Source organism: Natator depressus, chromosome 2, assembly GCF_965152275.1.
Source record: "Natator depressus isolate rNatDep1 chromosome 2, rNatDep2.hap1, whole genome shotgun sequence".
Classification (NCBI taxonomy): Eukaryota; Metazoa; Chordata; order Testudines; family Cheloniidae; genus Natator; species Natator depressus.
This window is the reverse complement of record NC_134235.1, coordinates 241,952,730-241,972,689: the sequence shown is the minus strand read 5'-3', so window position 1 is coordinate 241,972,689 and position 19,960 is coordinate 241,952,730. Positions and strand designations below refer to the sequence as shown.

Genomic DNA, 19,960 nt, shown 5'->3' with positions numbered 1-19,960 from the left:
CCAAGAAGGCAAACATGATTTGGTGATCCGACTCATGATGTCACTAAACTATTCCATACCACTAATCTTCCTCTTTCTCAGCTTGGTACTCAGCATGTATCCACAGTTTAAAACATCTGAAAATACAGTCTGACTCTGGATTACCTACAGATTTGCACCGTATTCACAGATTCTATATCATGAATTTTTCCAGGTTTTTAGCAGTGTTAAGCTTCCTGGAAACAAATACAATTAATGTTTAACAAGTTTTCTGTTTAATGACAATCACCCAGAACATTCCAGACAAATAAGTCAGGGCCTTGTACTGCGTCCTGTGCCACTGAAGGCAAGAGGAATACATTCCATTCAGGGAGGATAGGATCAGGCCCATTAAAGAGACAAGCAAATCAGATAATCTCATCAGACTTCAGTATTATTGAACATTTATGTTTATACTAAATTTGTCTCACACACTTACAGCTTGCTTATTCTATTAAAATGATTTCCCTTTGGAGCTTTGTGCAATGGACAGATTTGCTTCTCCTCTATTTCTGCTATTTGGATCCTAAACACTATCAATTACTACCATTTTTGATAACCTATGCTAAAAGCATATCCATTATTTGTGTACTACATTATGGTTTTTTTAACTATGAATTAGTATAAAACAGGATCCTTTAATTCAGTGGTGGGCAACCTGCGGCCCGCACATGGTCCGTCAGGGTACTCCGCTGGTGGGCTGTGACACATTTTGTTTACGTTGTTTAAGTGGCACACCTCCTGGGATGCCAGGTCAGGTCTGCAGATGGGATGGCGCTGCCCCTTTAGAAGGGAGTCACCAACCACCATCACCCTTCACTTTCTCTTGGGAGTGGTGGCTACAATCCTCCAAGCCTTGGCGGGGTACATGGCTTTGGGGAGATTCCTCATCCCTTGTTGCCAGGGCAGCATACCAGTTTTTTTCTCTCTCTGGATGGTGGGTTGGGAGCAGGGGTGGAGCACTGCCTGCTGCCAGAGGTAACCAGCATCCAGGTTCCTCCCTGTGAAGGAGCAGTTCCCTCTTCCCAAAATGCAATGAAAGTATTCCTGTATCCCGGAGCCTCAAAAGGTTCTGTACATTTTAATATTTGTGCATTTCAAAAAGTGGGAAGGCATGTGCTACCAATGCAAATAGCTAATCTCCGTTGTAAGAGATGTCTATTATGAATGCTTCTTATTTGAGCATAAGAGACCATGATATCCTTAGATATTCTTAGATACTCTTAATGGTAGACATGACATAATTGCTATGAGCCACCATAAGGATGAGTTGAGTTTGTTTCAGGACAAGATGGGATGACTTGTTAATCTAGCCCACCTCTGAGAGAATTGTCTTGCATCCTGAACGTGTCCAGTTAGTGATGTGATTCTGATTCAGTCCATCCCTATAACTTGATTGAAATAGGCAGCTGAATATGTTATGCATGTGACCACCTGAATGCATAACAGCTTGCACAGCACAATAGTGTTTATGCTACTGTCTCAGTATAACTTCATTTTAGTTATCTCATCCATTACTTATATTTTTGATGTAATTTTTGGTCTTGCTTGTTAAATGTCAGCTTTTTATAGGCCTGGCTGATTTTTCTAACAACAAAACAAATAAAAAGGGTAGAAGTTTTATCCTTTGCTTTTTATTTATAAGGAAGAGCTGCTATATAAATGGGAAAGAATATTGTGATTAGGAAAATAATTATGTTTAAGTTCAGCTGCTTCCACCATCTTTGTGGGCAGCCAATCCTAGCACTTGAAAGTAATGATGGATCAAGCCATGGGCAACCTTATATCACATTTAATCACTTCCCTGCCATTGTAGGGGCCCTGAGATACATAACATGCAACTACACTAGGCACACCTGAAGCTTAAGAAATCCAATCCCTTACATATGATAGACATGTACTTATTGTATAATAAAATGTTACGAGACTTCCTATTCTACCATTTACTGCATTGTTGCACACATTCCATTTACTACACTAACTGCTTTTTAAACCACAATTGTTTGTGGACAGACAGGGATGGAAAAACATTTAGAGTCCTGTTCAAACTTGTTTGGAAAGGAATTGAGAGAATCCAAGCACTATAGATAAACTGATAAGAGTAGAATCTGGAGCTGATTTGCTCCTTCATTTGCCACGCTTCAAACCAGCTACGTAATTGGGTTAATAAGATGCATTTAGTGGCTGACTTCAACTTGACCATCTAAGAGCATGCCTACATGGCATCTTACATTCACACCCTGGCTCACTGCACACTAAGTTGTAGTGTAGACAAGCACTTAGGTACGAAGCATAATTGCTCAGGTTACAAAGATGCGCCCCAGGCTATAAACTGGAAAAGCTGCTTGTTTTTTGCACATCTTAAATTTTCAGAGCAACATTTCCTTCACATGCTGTTTTGGATCTATAGAAGTTCAGCTGTGCTTCATAGGAATAAGAATGCTACAGAATTTGTTTTTAAAAGTGCAAGTTTATGTGGGTAGATGTTTCCCTGGGACCTGTGGAGAGGTCGTAAGGGACCTGTTGTTTGCAGATGATGCAACTCTTGGGGTTCACATGATGCCCTACAACATCTTATTACCAAGTTCTCTGATTCATGCAAAATCTTTGGGTGAACAATAAGCTTGAAAAATACTGTTATCATGCTCCAAGGCTCTTCAGAACCAGGTCCAGATATCACCTAAGATGGTATTCGTCTGGATGCTGTTGACCAATTTTGCTACCTTGGCTTTACTGTTACCAGCAATGTAGATCTTGATGCTGAGCTCACTAGTAGACTCGGCAAAGCACCCAGGAACTTTGGTCTTTTGCAAGACTGAGCCTGGAACAATAACAAATTGTCAACTAAAATGAAAATCCATATTTATGAGACGTGTTTTATACACACTTCTATATGGCTCAAACACAGACAACTTATGTCAAACATACCAAAAGACTAAACAGCTTTCATATCAGATGCTTGCATAAAATTCTTCGAATAAGATGGCAAGACAAGGTGACAAATGTGGAAGTGTTAAATCGTGCTGCTATGTCATTCATGGGAATGTTGATTCGTAAAAAAAGACTCAGATGGCCTGGACATGTCAAGTGAATGCCAGATTACAGGATGCTAAAGAGTGTGCTGAACTCTGAAGCTCGCGAAGGGTCTAGAAAAAGAGGAAGAGCACTGCACAGATTTTGGGATGCTTGCAAGAATGACTTCATATTCTTTGGAATCTCTGTGGATGACTGGGAAAGGAGGGCAGAATGCCACGCTGGTTGACGGAGTCAGCCTGTAGATGGAGCGAGACATTGCGAGGTGGACTGGATCAAGCCTTGAGGTGACTAGCGTCAGAGGAGGAAAGAATCTGCTGCTCGGATTCAGAGCATGGCTAGTGCATGGGTGTACCCTACCTGTGGGCAGGACTGTCACTTGTGCATCAGACTCAGCAGCCATCAAAGAACTCCTTGGTGCATACACCCTGCTCTGAAAAGAGCTATGGTGCCATTCATTGATTGTTTCCCTACTCTACCCTCTAAAGCAGTCCATCCTAGAGTCTACTTTGGTTTTTCCAGTTCAGTTGTCATTATTTTTTAGAAGAATTAACAACTAATGCCAGGGTATTTTGTGCATTTTTGGTTCCTACTTGGCACAAAGAAGTTACTGTACAAGTGAGGAGGTATTACAGAGAAGCATTAACTTATTATCTTCCCATTCTTTATGAAGTGCCTAATATTGACCAAACAGTTTGTACCACTTTTCTAAGCTCCAGGAAGTATTTTTCCTACTCTGACCACAGATGAAAGGCTTGAAGACCAAGATATCAATTGAAATAAATGCAAGATTGATTTCAAAAGATTGTGTGTTAGAGAATTGGTGAGTTCCACTAGCTTAACCTGTCCCTCTTTAAAATTCAAGTATCGGCCACTATAATCTTCATTCATGGTCTACGTTGAATTAAAAAACCTCTACGTAGTTTAAAGGAAAGACCCAAGACTCTTAAAGGGAAATCTATCCTGCTCTAGATCTTATGCCCCAAAGGAGCAGCAGCAGCCCCAATTAAATGAATAGTACAACATTAAAAGCATATAATAGCTTATGCAAATTATCCAAATGATACACAGAGCTGAACTCTGAACTCTGATTATATTATAGCTAAATATTTTTTATCAAAGCCCCTCTTGAAACTGCATTACAACACTAACTCTAGAAAAATCTGATTCTGTGATGTATTCTGGAAGGAAAGTGCCTGTTGAGATCAGAATGGAGTTTTGTTTTGAGGTTTTTTTGTACTTTTCACCTATGGGTCTTTAGAGTTGCCCTTTAAAATCCTATTGATCAAAATTAGCATTTTCAGAATGTGACGCAGTTTGTCCTAACATATTTTCAGATGACATCTCCAAAGACACATTAGTCTACAAGGAAGTACAGCAGGTCCTTGTACTGAACAAGCACGATGCCATGAGGATATACATTTCTTTGTAACAAGATTAATTTGCTTAAAGTTGAGGGACTTGGCAAGGTAGAATTTTGTCCCATTTTCCCCCTTTTGAATATGACTGTCTTATTGTCCAGCCACACTTGCTATTCACTGACACATTGCTATGTCTTACCGTCCATTTCTGAAAGGGGAAGATCATCTATGACAATTACCGACTAGAATATATTTAAATGCAAGGCCCATCCTCCCAGATGTCAAGTGAAAAGGAAGGAAAGAGCCATTTGACTTGCAATTCAATACAAGAGTAGTGAGAACAGCTCACTCAGGCAATAACTTACCTACGAGTTAGTACCTATGTGGTTCTTACTTCTAGCAGACATTTCTGCAACAATGACAGATGACAACCCTAAGCTCACAGTCAAGTTCTATATCTAAAACATGTTCATACGGTTTAAGAGATATGAAGGCTAACTTATGCCTGGTATCAAATTGATCTACAGAAAATAATGTCAGCCCCAGATTTCTAGATAGTGACTTTGATTGTCCAACATGAGAAACATTTAAAGGTGCCAGAGTAGCAGCCGTGTTAGTCTGTATTCGCAAAAAGAAAAGGAGTATTAGTGGCACCTTAGAGACTAACCAATTTATTTGAGCATAAACTTTCGTGAGCTACAGCTCACTTCATTGGATGCATTCAGTGGAAAATACAGTGAGGAGATTTATATACACACAGAACATGAAAAAATGGGTGTTATCATACACACTGTAAGCAGAGTGATCACTTAAGATGAGCTATTACGAGCAGGAGAGCGGGCGGGCGGGGGAAGAAAACCTTTTGTAGTGATAATCAAGGTGGGCCATTTCCAGCAGTTAACAGGAACGTCCGAGGAGCAGTGGGGGGGGCGGGGGGGGAAATAAACATGGGGAAATAGTTTTACTTTGTGTAATGACACATCCATTCCCAGTCTCTATTCAAGCCTAAGTTAATTGTATCCAGTTTGCAAATTAATTCCAATTCAGCAGTCTCTCGTTGGAGTCTGTTTTTGAAGTCTTTTTGTTTTAATATTGCGACCTTTAGGTCTGAGATCGAGTGACCAGAGAGATTGAAGTGTTCTCCGACTGGTTTATGAATGTTATAATTCTTGACATCTGATTTGTGTCCATTTATTTTTTACGTAGAGACTGTCCAGTTTGACCAATGTACATGGCAGAGGGGCATTGCTGGCACATGATGGCATATATCACATTGGTAGATGTGCAGGTGAACAAGCCTCTGATAGTGTGGCTGATGTGATTAGGCTCTATGATGGTGTCCCCTGAATAGATATGTGGACACAGTTGGCAATGGGCTTTGTTGCAAGGCTAGGTTCCTGGGTTAGTGGTTCTGTTGTGTGGTGTATGGTTGCTGGTGAGCTGTCTGTAGGCAAGGACTGGCCTGTCACCCAAGATTTGTGAGAGTGATGGGTCGTCCTTCAGGATAGGTTGTAGATCCTTGATGATGCGTTGGAGAGGTTTTAGTTGGGGGCTGAAGGTGATGGCTAGTGGCGTTCTGTTATTATCTTTGTTGGGCCTGTCCTGTAGTAGGTGACTTCTGGGTACTCTTCTGGCTCTGTCAATTTGTTTCTTCACTTCAGCAGGTGGGTATTGTAGTTGTAAGAATGCTTGATAGAGATCTTGTAGGTGTTTGTCTCTGTCTGAGGGGTTGGCGCAAATGCGGTTGTATCGTAGAGCTTGGCTGTAGACAATGGATCGTGTGGTGTGGTCTGGTGAAAGCTGGAGGCATGTAGGTAGGAATGGCGGTCAGGTTTCCGGTATAGGGTGCTGTTTATGTGACCATCATTTATTAGCACTTCCTGGATCTCTTGTGTGGACTGGTCCAGGCTGAGGTTGATGGCGGGGTGGAAATTGTTGAAATCATGGTGGAATTCCTCAAGGGCTTCTTTTCCATGGGTCCAGATGATGAAGATGTCATCAATGTAGCGTAAGTAGAGTAGGGGCATTAGGGGACGAGAGCTGAGGAAGCGTTGTTCTAAGTCAGCCATAAAAATGTTGGCATACTGTGGGGCCATGCGGGTACCCATAGCAGTGCCACTGATTTGAAGGTATACATTGTCCCCATATGTGAAATAGTTATGAGTGAGGACAAAGTCACAAAGTTCAGCCACCAGGTTTGCCGTGACATTATCGGGGATACTGTTCCTGACGGCTTGTAGTCCATCTTTGTGTGGAATGTTGGTGTAGAGGGCTTCTACATCCATAGTGGCCAGGATGGTGTTTTCAGGAAGATCACCGATGGATTGTAGTTTCCTCAGGAAGTCAGTGGTGTCTCGAAGATAGCTGGGAGTGCTGGTAGCGTAGGGCCTGAGGAGGAGTCTACATAGCCAGACAATCCTGCTGTCAGGGTGCCAATGCCTGAGATGATGGGGCGTCCAGGATTTCCAGGTTTATGGATCTTGGGTAGCAGATAGAATGCCCCAGGTCGGTGTTCCAGGGGTGTGTCTGTGCGGATTTGTTCTTGTGCTTTTTCAGGGAGTTTCTTGAGCAAATGCTGTAGTTTCTTTTGGTAATTCTCAGTGGGATGAGAGGGTAATGGCTTGTAGAAAGTGGTGTCGGAGAGCTGCCTAGCAGCCTCTTGTTCATATTCCGACCTGTTCACGATGACAACAGCACCTCCTTTGTCAGCCTTTTTGATTATGATGTCAGAATTGTTTCTGAGGCTGTGGATGGCATTGTGTTCTGCACGGCTGAGGTTATGGGGCAAGTGATGCTGCTTTTCCACAATTTCAGCCCGTGCACGTCAGCAGAAGCACTCTATGTAGAAGTCCAGTCTGTTGTTTCGACCTTCAGGAGGAGTCCACCTAGAATCCTTCTTTTTGTAGCGTTGGTAGGAAGGTCTCTGTGGATTAGTATGTTGTTCAGAGGTGTGTTGGAAATATTTCTTGAGTTGGAGACGTCGAAAATAGGATTCTAGGTCACCACAGAACTATATCATGTTCGTGGGGGTGGTGGGGCAGAAGGAGAGGCCTCGAGATAGGACAGATTCTTCTGCTAGGCTAAGAGTATAATTGGATAGATTGAAAATATTGCTGGGTGGGTTGAGGGAACCATTGCTGTGGCCTCTTGTGGCATGTAGTAGTTTAGATAGTTTAGTGTCCTTTTTCTTTTGTAGAGAAGCAAAGTGTGTGTTGTAAATGGCTTGTCTAGTTTTTGTAAAGTCCAGCCACGAGGAAGTTTGTGTGGAAGGTTGGTTTTTCATGAGAGTATCCAGTTTTGAGAGCTCATTCTTAATCTTTCCCCTGTTTGCTGTAGAGGATGTTGATCAGGTGCCTGATTTTCAGGGGGAGGGGAGGGAGAGAGAGCGAGAGGCAGAGGGAGAGAGCGAGAGGGAAAAAAAAAAAAGCATTTTTCCCCCTCTCTCTAAATATTGCCTTCTTGATTTAGTTCTATCAGTGTTGTACTGTTTACTGCAAACTCGGAGTAAAAAAAAAAAAGAGAGAAGACTTACTGTGCCAGTTTTTAAATTACTGAAATGTCACATTATTTTATAAAAAGCTATATTTAAAGACACATTGAGACTTGGTATGTGTGAGTAATGCAACCTTTCGGAGTTTGGATAAATTTAATTCTCCATGCTATAATTTCCTCTAGCATTTCAAGATGAAGTCATAGAGGAGAACCAAACGCAGTGATTAATCTGTTCAGAAATGTATGCTTTTCTAAAACAAGGTTCTGGGCTATTCATTAAGCACAAATTTAAGAATACAGTACAACTGCTTCTTCCAACTGCAATACTTTACTGCAAGAGCCTTGGGGAAAGGATTACTTAACCAATAATACAGGTGTTACCTGAAGACATAGTGACAACAGGAGAAGGGAACATTTAAGATGCTTTCATTTACTACTTAAGCTAGGAATTCTTTCAGCTGAGGAGTAGATAGATATATCTTCACAGGAATCTGGATCACATGTAATATCATGACATTGTCACGCTAAGGCTGCCATATTTATTCCAATATCTTCCAAAGCTGATTTAGGAATTGAAATTCCCACAAGCTATTCAGGATGAATATCAGCCATTCGAAAATGAGAGTGGCTTTCCACGTGGCTATTTCATTTAGGCAAAGAGAAATGTCCGTGTCAAACATGCAGAAATAATTAATACCTATTACCTCAGCCCCTTAAAGGAAAGCAAGTCTTGAAATTCCCTTGGGAAAACATAGGAAGTAAACAATCAACTAACAATATAGATCATAACACTACCAACACCTTTCTCGTCAAGAATTTTCCCTTCACAAGGTATTTACCAGTCACACATCCCAGCCTAGGGATTCTAGAGCTACTTAGAGATAGAAAAATAAAAAGCAGTTAAAAAGGACCATGATCATAGTGTTAATGGAGAGTTACAGAAAACCATGCAAACTGACAGTAGAATTCAACTACTGAAGAAATATGGGAAGGCTGTGTAAAAGCTGCACTAGCTAGCTTCAGGGGTTCTCTGGAGGTACATTTTTAGTGCACAGTAAAGGGGCTCATTCGCATGACTCCTGTAACCATGCAGTGCTAGACCCCACGTGCTACCGTGGATATTTAACTGAGAAGTTATTGTGAAACTTGGATTGAGATTAAATAAATAAAAATATTTATTGTAAACTTATTGTATAAAGAGAGAGAGAGAGAGAGAGGAAAAAAAGAAGAAAAAGCACAGCTGTTGCTGTAAGGAAGTTGTCTCAACTTCACATCAGTAACATCAGCTAAGTGTTATGAAATAGGCTGAAGTTAAAATGAAAAGATATATAGGGAAAATAGAAGATGCTAAAAAAAGATGATTTACTAACCTATATGTGTTTGAGCCATAACATCAGCTAGCCTGTGCGCAGCGCCACTGCCTCCACTTTGTGTCGAGGAGGAAGAAGTGGTAGATGTGGTAGAACCATGGATCGCTTGACTGATCCAGTGTTCCATGTTTATACTTCCCTGGCTTGAGGTGGGAGTTCCCTGGGAGTCGCCCTGTACAGAGCCTTCGTCTTCTGAACCAGAGGAGGTATCTAATAATTGAGAACAGGCTTCATTATTTGCGATGTAAGCGCATGATGGTTTTGCTTCTTTATGGAAATAAGGCACATAAATAAAAAAAGAGAACTGCAATTCAACACCCATTGGCAGCAGGTAGTTATAGTAAGGGGAGTTTTGTACAAATGTAAGTACTGGAACAGAACCAATTGTTACAGTACATTGACAGGGTTTTCCTGCAGCAAGGTTGCTGATTCTGGTATTTCTCTATGGAACAAAACAAATAAATTTAGTTATATTGTGGTTCTCAGTCCAAAGATCTCAAAGCACTTAACAAGAGCAAATGGGAAAACCCAGAGACAGAATGCTTAAACGATGCTCCAAAGGTCACAATGCAAAGTCAGCGGCAAACCCCTACTTATGAGGTTTCACCTTGGAGGGTGGTCATACTCTAGGGAATGTTTTAGTCACTGCTGTCATGTCATTGATTCAGCAGGTGTCAGAACTGTACTTGCTTCCGATATTTTCCACCTGCTAGGGGTTGAAAGAACAGAAACAAGAAGGTAAATGGCTAGACAAACGTTAGAAAAGAAGAAATAAAGAGAACATTCCATAGAAGTGCAGAGGATTCAACCAGAGAACTGCAGGGCCAAGAGGTGGGGGAAGAGGTATGGGAGGAATCTTTAGCACTGCAAAGTGTTACAAGAAGCACACAGTGCTAGCCACGAAGTTATTTCACTCATGAGAACACAAAGATATGTGCAAACCCAGCCACCACAAGGGGGCACCGTACGTGTGGGTGATGGCTCCTTGTTGCCTCTTCAACTACCCAGTAAACCATCTTAGATTCCTCGGGCTTTAATGTTATAGTTACTTGACATGTTGCATCTGTTAATTGGATATTTTATTTAGATGGGATTGATTTTGACAGCATATAGCATGTGTCTTTCATATCAATAAAATATACAGTGAAGTTGCTCACCTGGAGGCGTGTAGGCATCCATTGACGTTTGCACCACCAATGAACGTCGTTTTGATGGCATGGGGACTGCCATCTTCCTTTCTTTATGTTTAGCAAGAGCTGCCTGAACTGCTTCTGTATGGACATCTAGAACGAAAGAAAGAGATTCAGGTTAGCCTTCAAAGTGAAAGGCATTGCATGCATACACAATGCATCTGCAACCGAGTTAAATTGTATTTCATTTAGGCTAACTGGTCATGTTAAGTCAGGGGTCCCCAACACGGTGCCTGCAAGTGCTATGGCACCCGCCAGGGCATTTTTGTGCGCCCGCAGGACACCCTGCCTCCAAAATGCCGCCGAGAAGCGTTGCTAAGTGTGTTAAGTGATTCATGCTCAGGAAGTAGGGGTTGCCACAGAAAGTGCAGAAAATATAGCAGTGGTGAAGAGCCACAATTACCTTTTGAGGGTTCTGGGTCCCTGACAGACCTTTTCAGAATTTGTTCTCAGCTCTTTCTACTTTTAGAGTGTGAGAATGGAATGGTCTTTCCTACAGCACACCCTTGTTAAGTATTGTTTTAAAGCAACAGCTATCTCAGCAAACATCCTTGCTTTTTAATCTGGTAGCGGGCCAAGGACTTGTAATGAAAGGATGCTCGTTTGTATTGATGAAGTGAACCAGGTTTCCTATTCACATAAGAGTCATATCAGCTAGTACATAAGAGATATGCTTGAAATGTAACAGGGCTGTGAAAAATCATGAAAGAGGCAGCGGCAGCACCCTGGTGAGATCAGCTGGACTGAGGATATGAAAACAGTCCTCGTCCCACTTCTGCCATTGATTGGTCTTAAAACTTTGCACGTGTTTTGGAAGTGTAAAGTATTATTATGATCAGTTAGCGATGGGGTGGGCAAGAAAAAACAGCCGGCACTCAGACATTTTAGGTGCCAAAGCCTGTGCTCATTCTTTAGCTTATATGGCTTCTAGAGTACTGCCAACAGCGTCCACATCATTCCTCCAGGATAACGAGCATGTCTGAAATGCCCCGCCATTCAGACTAAGGGAGTGTGAACAGCAGTGCTCACCAAAGTGCTGTGTTGTAATTCCCCTGTGTGGACGACATTAGTGCCAATTCAGGACCTGTAAGTTTGCACCCATACATCCACACAGGGGAGTTAGAGCACAGCATTTTGGTGAGCTCTGCTATTTATACTCCCCCCCCCCCCCTTACAAACTGCAGGGCCGAATAGACATGCTCAAAGTTTCACAATAAGGAGCTTTTCTAGCATTCATGTGCTTCACTATGCATCTGTTTCTCCCCGTATATAACAGCAGAAACACAGTGGTTATTTTATTTTATTTTAACATGCTATTCCCCTAATTTCTTAATCAGCACAGAAGCAATACCCTGGAGAGTGAGCTATTATTTTACTTTATTTCCTCAGCTGGCCTATCACTCTCTCTATTTGGGGAGGGGGGAAGAGGGGACAGACAAGGGGGGGCAGAGGGAGAAGAGGTACAACACCATACAATAAACAGAAAAAGGTTAGTTTTATCTTATACACATTCTCAGGGTGGGAAAGAATTTAAGAAGAGCTCCTATCCCACACTTAAAAACAAACAAACCAAAAAGAGTATTTCAACTATGACTTGTGTTTGTTTTAAACCTTATATGGATTACATACATACAACAGGGAAAGAGGGGCAGGAAAAACAACAAGAGAAATAGGAAAGCGCATACATTACACATAAAGGGGTTGCAAGGTTGACAGGGCAAAACAGAGGAATTGGGAAAAAGATTATAATACTAATGTTATTAAAAGACCTAGATTTTCCTTTTTTCAGTCAAGTTACTCAAACCCTTAGAAAAGAACTTAAGCCTTCCTCTTTAAACTACCTTATAACGAAAAGCTTGTTAAAAAGTTTAATACAAATAAAAATATAACAAGTTATTTCTTACTCATCTGTGTCTTCTTAAGATACCTTTCCAATAACATCCTCCCTCTCATAACATTCAGATATGTAGGACTGGAATATACTCAGTAAAAGAGACCACTTGTGTTTAAATAAACTGGGGAAAATATAGGTTTTCACTTTAAGAGTGGGAATTATGGGTAAATTATGACAAGTTTATTAAAAAAAAAAGTCATCCTGCCACCTTTTCTTTAGTCTAGACTATTCCCTTGAAGAAGTCACATCTTACTGATTACAATAGGAAGAGTTATTTGGAAATTATCAGGCTATATTGGTTTCTTTCAAACTACAGTTGTTGGGGCGGGATAAACTGTATCTACTAAATCTGAGGAGGAAAGGAGGACAGTTTACTGAAATATATTATTAAAATTATTAGCCTATTGTTTGGACTTTAAATTCTCAGTGTTTTGGTTTCTAAATCCTCAAAAGCTATAGCAAGCTTTTCAAATTCAGCTTCTTTTTCGTTTTAAAGGGGGCAGTACTTTCTACCTAGTCCATAAATACTTTGGGAGTTTTAATTTAAAAAAATACTTTAGCCCATTGAGACTCAGCAATTGCAACATGTGTGTATAAGAAGTAAATGAGTCTAAAAAGAAAAGTTAAATGAAATTACAATTAAACCATGTAATAGTTTCAAAGTTACTACAGATATTTGCTAGTTGTCTTCACATACTGGTAAATGCTTGTGTTTGTGTTTATGAGGGGGTACCTGTTATGGAGTTTTAACAACTCTTTTTGCTTAAGGAACCAAGTAGGAAAAATAAAACACTGACACCAACAAGCGTCCTTGAGGAAATGAAAGGGCAACTGTTTATTGAGGAATACTTCCCACCTGGCTCCACCCATTGCTGTGAATGGCTTACTCTTCCCAATGATATAAAGGAGGCTACCAAGCTATTAGAAGACCCTGGATCCAGAAAAGGGTGGGGTTTGAGTGAGTTGTCAGAGGCTCCCCAGGGAACGTCATGCTAGCTAGTGGGGAGACAGAGAGAGGCAGCAATTGAAGTGGGGCAGGCTGCTTTTCATGATGCTCAGATGGAGGTAATTAGGCTAGATGAAACAGACCAAGGCAAGATTAAGGGTTAGGTAAAAGGAAAGGAACGGCGAACCATGGCCAGTGGGAGCTGTGATCGGCCGAACCTGCGGATGCTGCAGGTAAACAAACCGTCCCAGCCCGCCAGCGGATTTCCCTGATGGGCCGCATGCCAAAGGTTACCGACTAAAGGGTTCCAAAGCATAGCTCCCCCTGCAACTGTGACAGCTTGTAAAGGGTTAAGCATTTGTTTCCTTCTGTAGGTACTGGCTTATAAATGTAAATGGCTATTCTACTCAGTGGCCCTATAGCCACTTCCTACAAGCTTCAGAGTAGCAGCCGAGTTAATCTGTAATCGCAGAAAGAAAAGGAGTACTTTTCTTTTTCCTACAAGCTGCGCTCTTCGCTGTAGCTGTTGTTTCTTGGTCTTCTGATCCACAAGCTAATTAGAGCACAGTCACTGAAGGAAGCATACTAGTATATTTCCTTTTCACTGTAGCCAGATAGTATTTCAGATGGGCCTGGTTTTGTTAATCCAGTCTGAGGGACTATCATACAAAATGCACCAATCTTAATAGCAATCTGATACTCTTGCCTTGGTGTAAAAACCTCCTAATTTTACCTGAGGGATGGAGAACAAAACTTAAAAAATTTAGATTTCTCTTCAAAAAGTCTCTGTTCCTGCCCTTGGGTCTGATTCGAGCCAGTCTGCAGTACTTTTCAAAGTTGTTATATTGGGATAGCGATGGCTAAGGCACCTCATAGGCTGTATATGGCCTCTTCTTGTCAACAATTTCTTTGTAACAGCTGCTGCAGGAGATGGGGCATTAGTAATGTACGCAGAACTGGTGTAGGTTTGTGAGGGGAATTTAGGGAATGGTGAATCGTGATTTCTTGTTCAACAGGACAAGAGAGTACTGCCTAGAAAGAATACAGGTGGGTGGGGTTATTCTAGCTCCCCAGGGAAAGGAAATTGTTAATCTCTCACAGCCCTGTCAATACAAAGCACCTTGTATTCCCTATCATGGGATGCTAGAGCAGGGGTTCTCACAATAAATCTTTTGGTGGCCTCACAGTACGGCCACCAACTCTTGCTGGCTGCTCTGACAATTTTTCCTAAAATATTTAATTAGCTTTAGGAAAAACATATAAATATGCACATGTACACATCCAAATCACTATAATTTATTTATGTTGGGTTTTTTGCAGACTGAATAATAAAAATAATGTTCGGTTTTCTCTATTCTTTACTGGACCTAGACAGAATCGAAACAAATAATGTGCTTTGCATGTTCTTCTCCTTTTGTTGTTTCTTTTGCTTTTTTGGTTGCTGTTTTTAAGACTTGTTACCTAGTAAGTCTGTTTCTGTGAAAAGTATATTTGTATGTTTGTTAATATCACTTTTCACAGCAGCAGACTTGCTAGCTAGTAGGGCGGCAGTGAAAAGTGATATTAACAAACATACAAATATCTTTTTTCACAGCAGACTTACTCAGCTGAGGGCCAGATCCTAAAGCCCAGCAGCTGGAGCCCGGGGCCCATCACTATGAGGCCGGGGCATGGACTGCATGAGAGAAACGCGAGGCCGAAGGACACAGCGGGGACCATGGGGGGTGGGGGAGTGAGTCCAGGGACCAAAGCCCTGCAGCCACGTGGACAGGGACTGGAGCCCGGGGACCAGGGCTGTAGGACACAGCAGGGGCCAGTAACAATGGAGGGGTGGGAGAGCCCGGGGCTAGCGGCGGGACACTGCCACATGGCTGGAGCCTGCTGGCCACCACCCCATATCTGAAGCACAAACCCCACTGCCCCCGGGAAAGTGAGGAACTCACCAGCTACCGGCTTCTCTGGCATTTGTGGCTCCAGAGGGGGGCAGGGCTCAACCCCTAGTGGTGACTCTGGGGGAGGGAACATAGCTTCCCTGCCCCCATCACTGCCCAGGAGACTGTGGCTGCACAAAAAGCCCCTGGTGGTGACATGCGGCCATGTGAATAAAAAGCGGGCAGTATTATCTCCCATAAATGTCAACAAACTTGTTTGTCTGAGCAATTGGCTGAACAAGAAATAGGACTGAGAGGACTTGTAGGTTCTAAAGTTTTACATTGTTTTGTTTTTGAGTGCAGTTATGTTAAAAAAAAATTCTACATTTGTAAGTTATACTTTCATGATCAAGAGATTGTGCTACAGTACTTGTATGAGGTGAATTGAAAAATACTATTTCTTTTATCTTTTTACAGTGCAAATGCTTGTAATCAAAAATAATAACAAAGTGAGCACTGCACACTTTGTATTGTGTTGTAATTGAAATCAATATATTTGAAAATGTACAAAACATCCAAAAATATTTAAATTAATGGTATTCTGTTATTGTTTAATGGTGCAATTAAAATTGTGATTGATGGCGATTATTATTTTAATCTTGCGATTAATCATTTGACAGTCCTACAAGAAACATTTTCCCTTATCCCTTTTTTTTATATTCTAGCACTCCATACAATATGCTCTCTCCTTAAACGTCTACCAGATTTTCCAATGCAGATATGGTGTGATGTAGTTCACTCAGGCCTACTGAAAAGGACTGGGTCTAGTGAAAAGAAAATGCTTTCAGAAGGAATGTTCTTTTATATAGAAGTCTGTGCTATCCAGACTACTCTGTTAAAGCTGATGAAACGATTCCAGGTCCTGACCCCTCAAAGCACTCATCTAGGTAACAAAATCTTCCCTCTTCCCACTTGACTCTTTGCACAAGAAAAGCTCAATGTAAAATCTAAAGTACTGAATAAAATATCACCCCTCCTGTCTAGACTGGCAGGTATTAATGTTCAGTTCCTTCTCTTCTATTCTACTGAACTGTTATAGGTTGGCCGACCCATATATTGGATTCAATTTGTGCTTTTATTCCTGGGGAATCAATAAATGGCACAGAACAAAGTGGCACGATTGGGACGGCTAATTGCTCAACTTATGCTCATGCAGCCTGTGCGGGATTCATTATTCAACCTGACAGGTAGTTTTCCTAAGCTGCCTGATAATATTTAGTAAAGTTTGGGTAAATCAACTCCTTTCTCAGCCTCTTTTCTTTGCTGCATTTGTTCATATTTTGTTCATTCATTCTCCCTCCCATCCACCCTACTCCCTCTGTGAAAGACTAGGGAGGCAAGACATAATTTTAAAAGTAATGTTAAGTCGTGAATCAAATAGGAACCACAGTAATGTTCATTTTCTGGTTCCTATTTCAACAATTATGGATAGGGATGGGATGATTATCTGTTATGATAACATTTCTTCACATTATTATTGATATAATACAGTAACTGAAATCAGGGTTCCATTATGCTAGTACTGTACAAAAACCCAGTAAGAGAAAGTTCCTGTTCCAGAGAGCTTACAATCTAAATAGACAAGAGAGACAAAGGGTGTGCAGGAGACACAAGAGCCCAGAAACTAAGTGGATTTACTCAAGGCCACATAGCAGGTCAGAGGCAGCACCAGAACTCAGGTTTCCTGAAGCTTAGCTCAGTCCAGAGCCAATGGACCAGAATGCCCCACAGCAAGCAACTTCTCTTTCCTTCTGCATCCATTTTGCTTGTCTGCAGTGCATTACTCCTAGCAGATTCTTTATTCTGTTAGCACAGCTAATTTCCTAAACTTCCCCAGAAGGTGCCCTATTTAGCATGGCTTCTGTTTTTTATTTGGTTTATCTTGTAACCTGATATGATGCTGTATTCCAGATTTAATTGAATCGCCATAGGAACAAAGACACTAGAGTATACTAATGTACAGCAATAGTCAGCTATGAACACCATCTTTCTCTCAGCCTTTCCTACATTTATTCCTCAGTCTGTTTTCATGGCTGTACGTTCTGCATGCCAAGGAGTTTGTCTGTCTATGGAAAGGGAGGCAATCCCACTGTTACTTTTCCCAATTAATTCTATGGGACAAAGTTGTGTTATATTTGCACTGCTATGGTCCTGCGATATGACACCCCTTCCACAGCAAGCCACCAGGAGAGTGGGTAGTCAGCATTTGGTATGTACTCCAGGGAAAGGCAGGTGAGATGGGAACCATGGGGCTTCTGGCCAGCTCAGGGGATGCCCATCTTAAATGCTCATAGGTGTCAGAGGATGAGTGAGATCTCATTTTGAAGAGGAAGGAGATCTGGACCATAGAGGAAGAGGGGATTTGGATACTCAGGACAACTGTATTAGTCCTCTGTACTGTAGGATACTGAGGAGGGGGATACTTTCAAGGGTTAAGAAGTTCTAAGGAGTCATGGCAAAACTTGCAACTTATAGGTCTCTAGAATTCTACATGCCCTTTTCCACAATGTCCATTAGCTGCATGGCCCTCTTTAACTATTTACACTCTATATTTTTGATGATCTGATATTTCTGACAACAAGAAAGTCTGTATTTTTCTGTCCATCTTTGATGTAGTCAGAAATCAGGCCATCAGAAGGTTGTCAAATGGGAAGGAGGAGAAAGCGAACCTCAGATATTTATCTGCGTGCTCTGTGATAAGGAAAGTCTCTTCTGAACTATGTATTAAGGAAACATACTCTATAATCCTCGCACTGAAGCTCCTCCAAACATCTAATCTTTTCATTACAGTAAGTTTCCAGCTTCCTCCACTTCAAACTTGCCTTGTCCCATGAGATCCATTTCCCTAAGGGCACAGTACACAACTGAGAGCCTCCCAGACTCAGTTCAGTTTAGGGAAGTCCTGCAAGGAAATGAATTTTGCAGTTCCAAGCAATGGCTGTTTGATTGATAAGTTCCGTCATTTCTTACTCTAGATATAAAGAAATATTGTGGTATCTTATAGTACTCTATAATTGTTAACAAATCACTGGATTGGCGTGCGCCTACTTGCTTAACATTGTGCACAATCTTCACTCTCATGAGACCCAAAGTCTCATGTGCCTGGTCTTGAGGTCTTTTACCAAATAGTTCTCCTGCATATTTACCATATAGCCCCTCACAACCTTAAAAAAAAAATCTCACAGCGTATTCATTTTATATTTCAGATAAGAGTTGTGAGTTGCGAGGATCAAAAGGGTAAAATTGGTTTGCTCCTATATTTCAAACAAAATGTATTGTTTTTATTAACTCTAGGAATTTTTAACTTCCAAAAACCCTCTTCCCTAAAATTTTCAGTGCTATTTTGTTTATCCTTCTGACATGTACGAGATTGCCATAGCAGGTACCAAACCTTACCATATCCTGAATCCAAGCAAACAGTTTGTAAGAATCATGGATAGAGATTGAGAAGACCAATTTTCATCCAGTTTGTCTCTTCCAATAGAGGATGATTTTCTAATACAGTTTCTTGTGCTTTGTGCATTCTACTTATAAATGTCTCAAGTAATGATATTTCTCTCTCATCCTCCAGGGAGTTTACGCCACAGCATAATAGATGTCAAGAATCTTATTCTCATGCAGCCTACATTTTTCCATTCTTGATTTCGCCTACTTGTTCTTTGTGCCTCAAATAATTCTTCTCCCAAGAGCTATCTTTGCTTTTCTGTGGGTGGGCCCGTAGGAAAAAAACCTCTCTTCCTCATCCTATGGAACCAATTCCTATGATTATAATCACACCACTGGGCATAGGACTGGCCTGAGGAATTGTGGGAAGGTTTAGAAAAATGGCTTTATAGGATACACCCCACATTTAACTGACTCATTTCACATGACAATACGTTCTGAGGGATCTTTAGGTCCAGAGCTCAGCCCTTGTTCTCCTGCTGAAGATGAAAAGGAGGTTCTGGATAGTTGCTGTGACATTTTTGGGATCACCCAGACCCATGAGAGGTTCTGTCAGTGCCTGCTTTGTAACTCTGGGCACCTTAATGCTGTGCTGCTGTGGCTCGCAGCCCTCACGTCAATAGCCACAACACAAACATAGAAGTCTCACTCTGGCTTCCACTAGCCTAGTTACTCCTTGCAGTGTGACCCCAATAACCTTTCTGGTCCCAAGTCTCCCCAAACCGTCTACCCCAAGATACTACCAGACACTTGGTCTTTTCTCCTCTGGTTCGTCACCCCTGAAGTAGTGAAACCAGCCGGCAGTTATCAGTTCACTTTGGCACACACACTCCATACAGTTTGCGCAACGGAGACCCCATCTGGGGTAAAAATAAATAAAAGCTTTATTTAATAGAAAAATCACACAAACAAAACTCACACATTCAAAGATGAATTGGTAAGGGAAAGCAAACACATACAAGTTACATAGAAAACAAACAAAGATGCAACTTCTAGCTTTGCACTTCTGCATCAGACAAAGTCCCTTTTTTAATACAAATTACCAATTGCCTTTGAACAGTTTCCCAGCATACATGGATGGCCTTCTGCCTTCGAGACTGTCCCTCGGGTTCTGGATGAAGACTTCAGTTTCAAGCATACTTTTAAAAAGCCCCCAGTAGCATAGGGACTCATGGTTTTTGAAGGTGGGGAAATCCTAGCTGGGATGTCTCATTGTTTTCCCATTAACCTTAATGGTCCATCATTTGAACCACCTGGGTTGTACAATGCTAGGTGCTTTGA

General features: G+C 41.4%; 1 protein-coding gene across 5 annotated transcripts in view; it reads right to left on the bottom strand.

Moving 5' to 3' along the window:
• DIP2C (disco interacting protein 2 homolog C) overlaps positions 1-19,960 on the bottom strand; it is a 478,491-nt gene that overhangs the window by 146,168 nt on the left and 312,363 nt on the right. For all 5 annotated transcript variants that reach the window (XM_074946248.1, XM_074946247.1, XM_074946249.1 and 2 more), the window contains 2 exons: positions 10,432-10,557; positions 9,275-9,484 (listed from right to left, as the gene is read on the bottom strand). In XM_074946248.1, the coding sequence (XP_074802349.1) occupies positions 9,275-9,484; positions 10,432-10,557 (336 nt within the window). The remainder of the gene's footprint in view (positions 1-9,274; positions 9,485-10,431; positions 10,558-19,960) is intronic.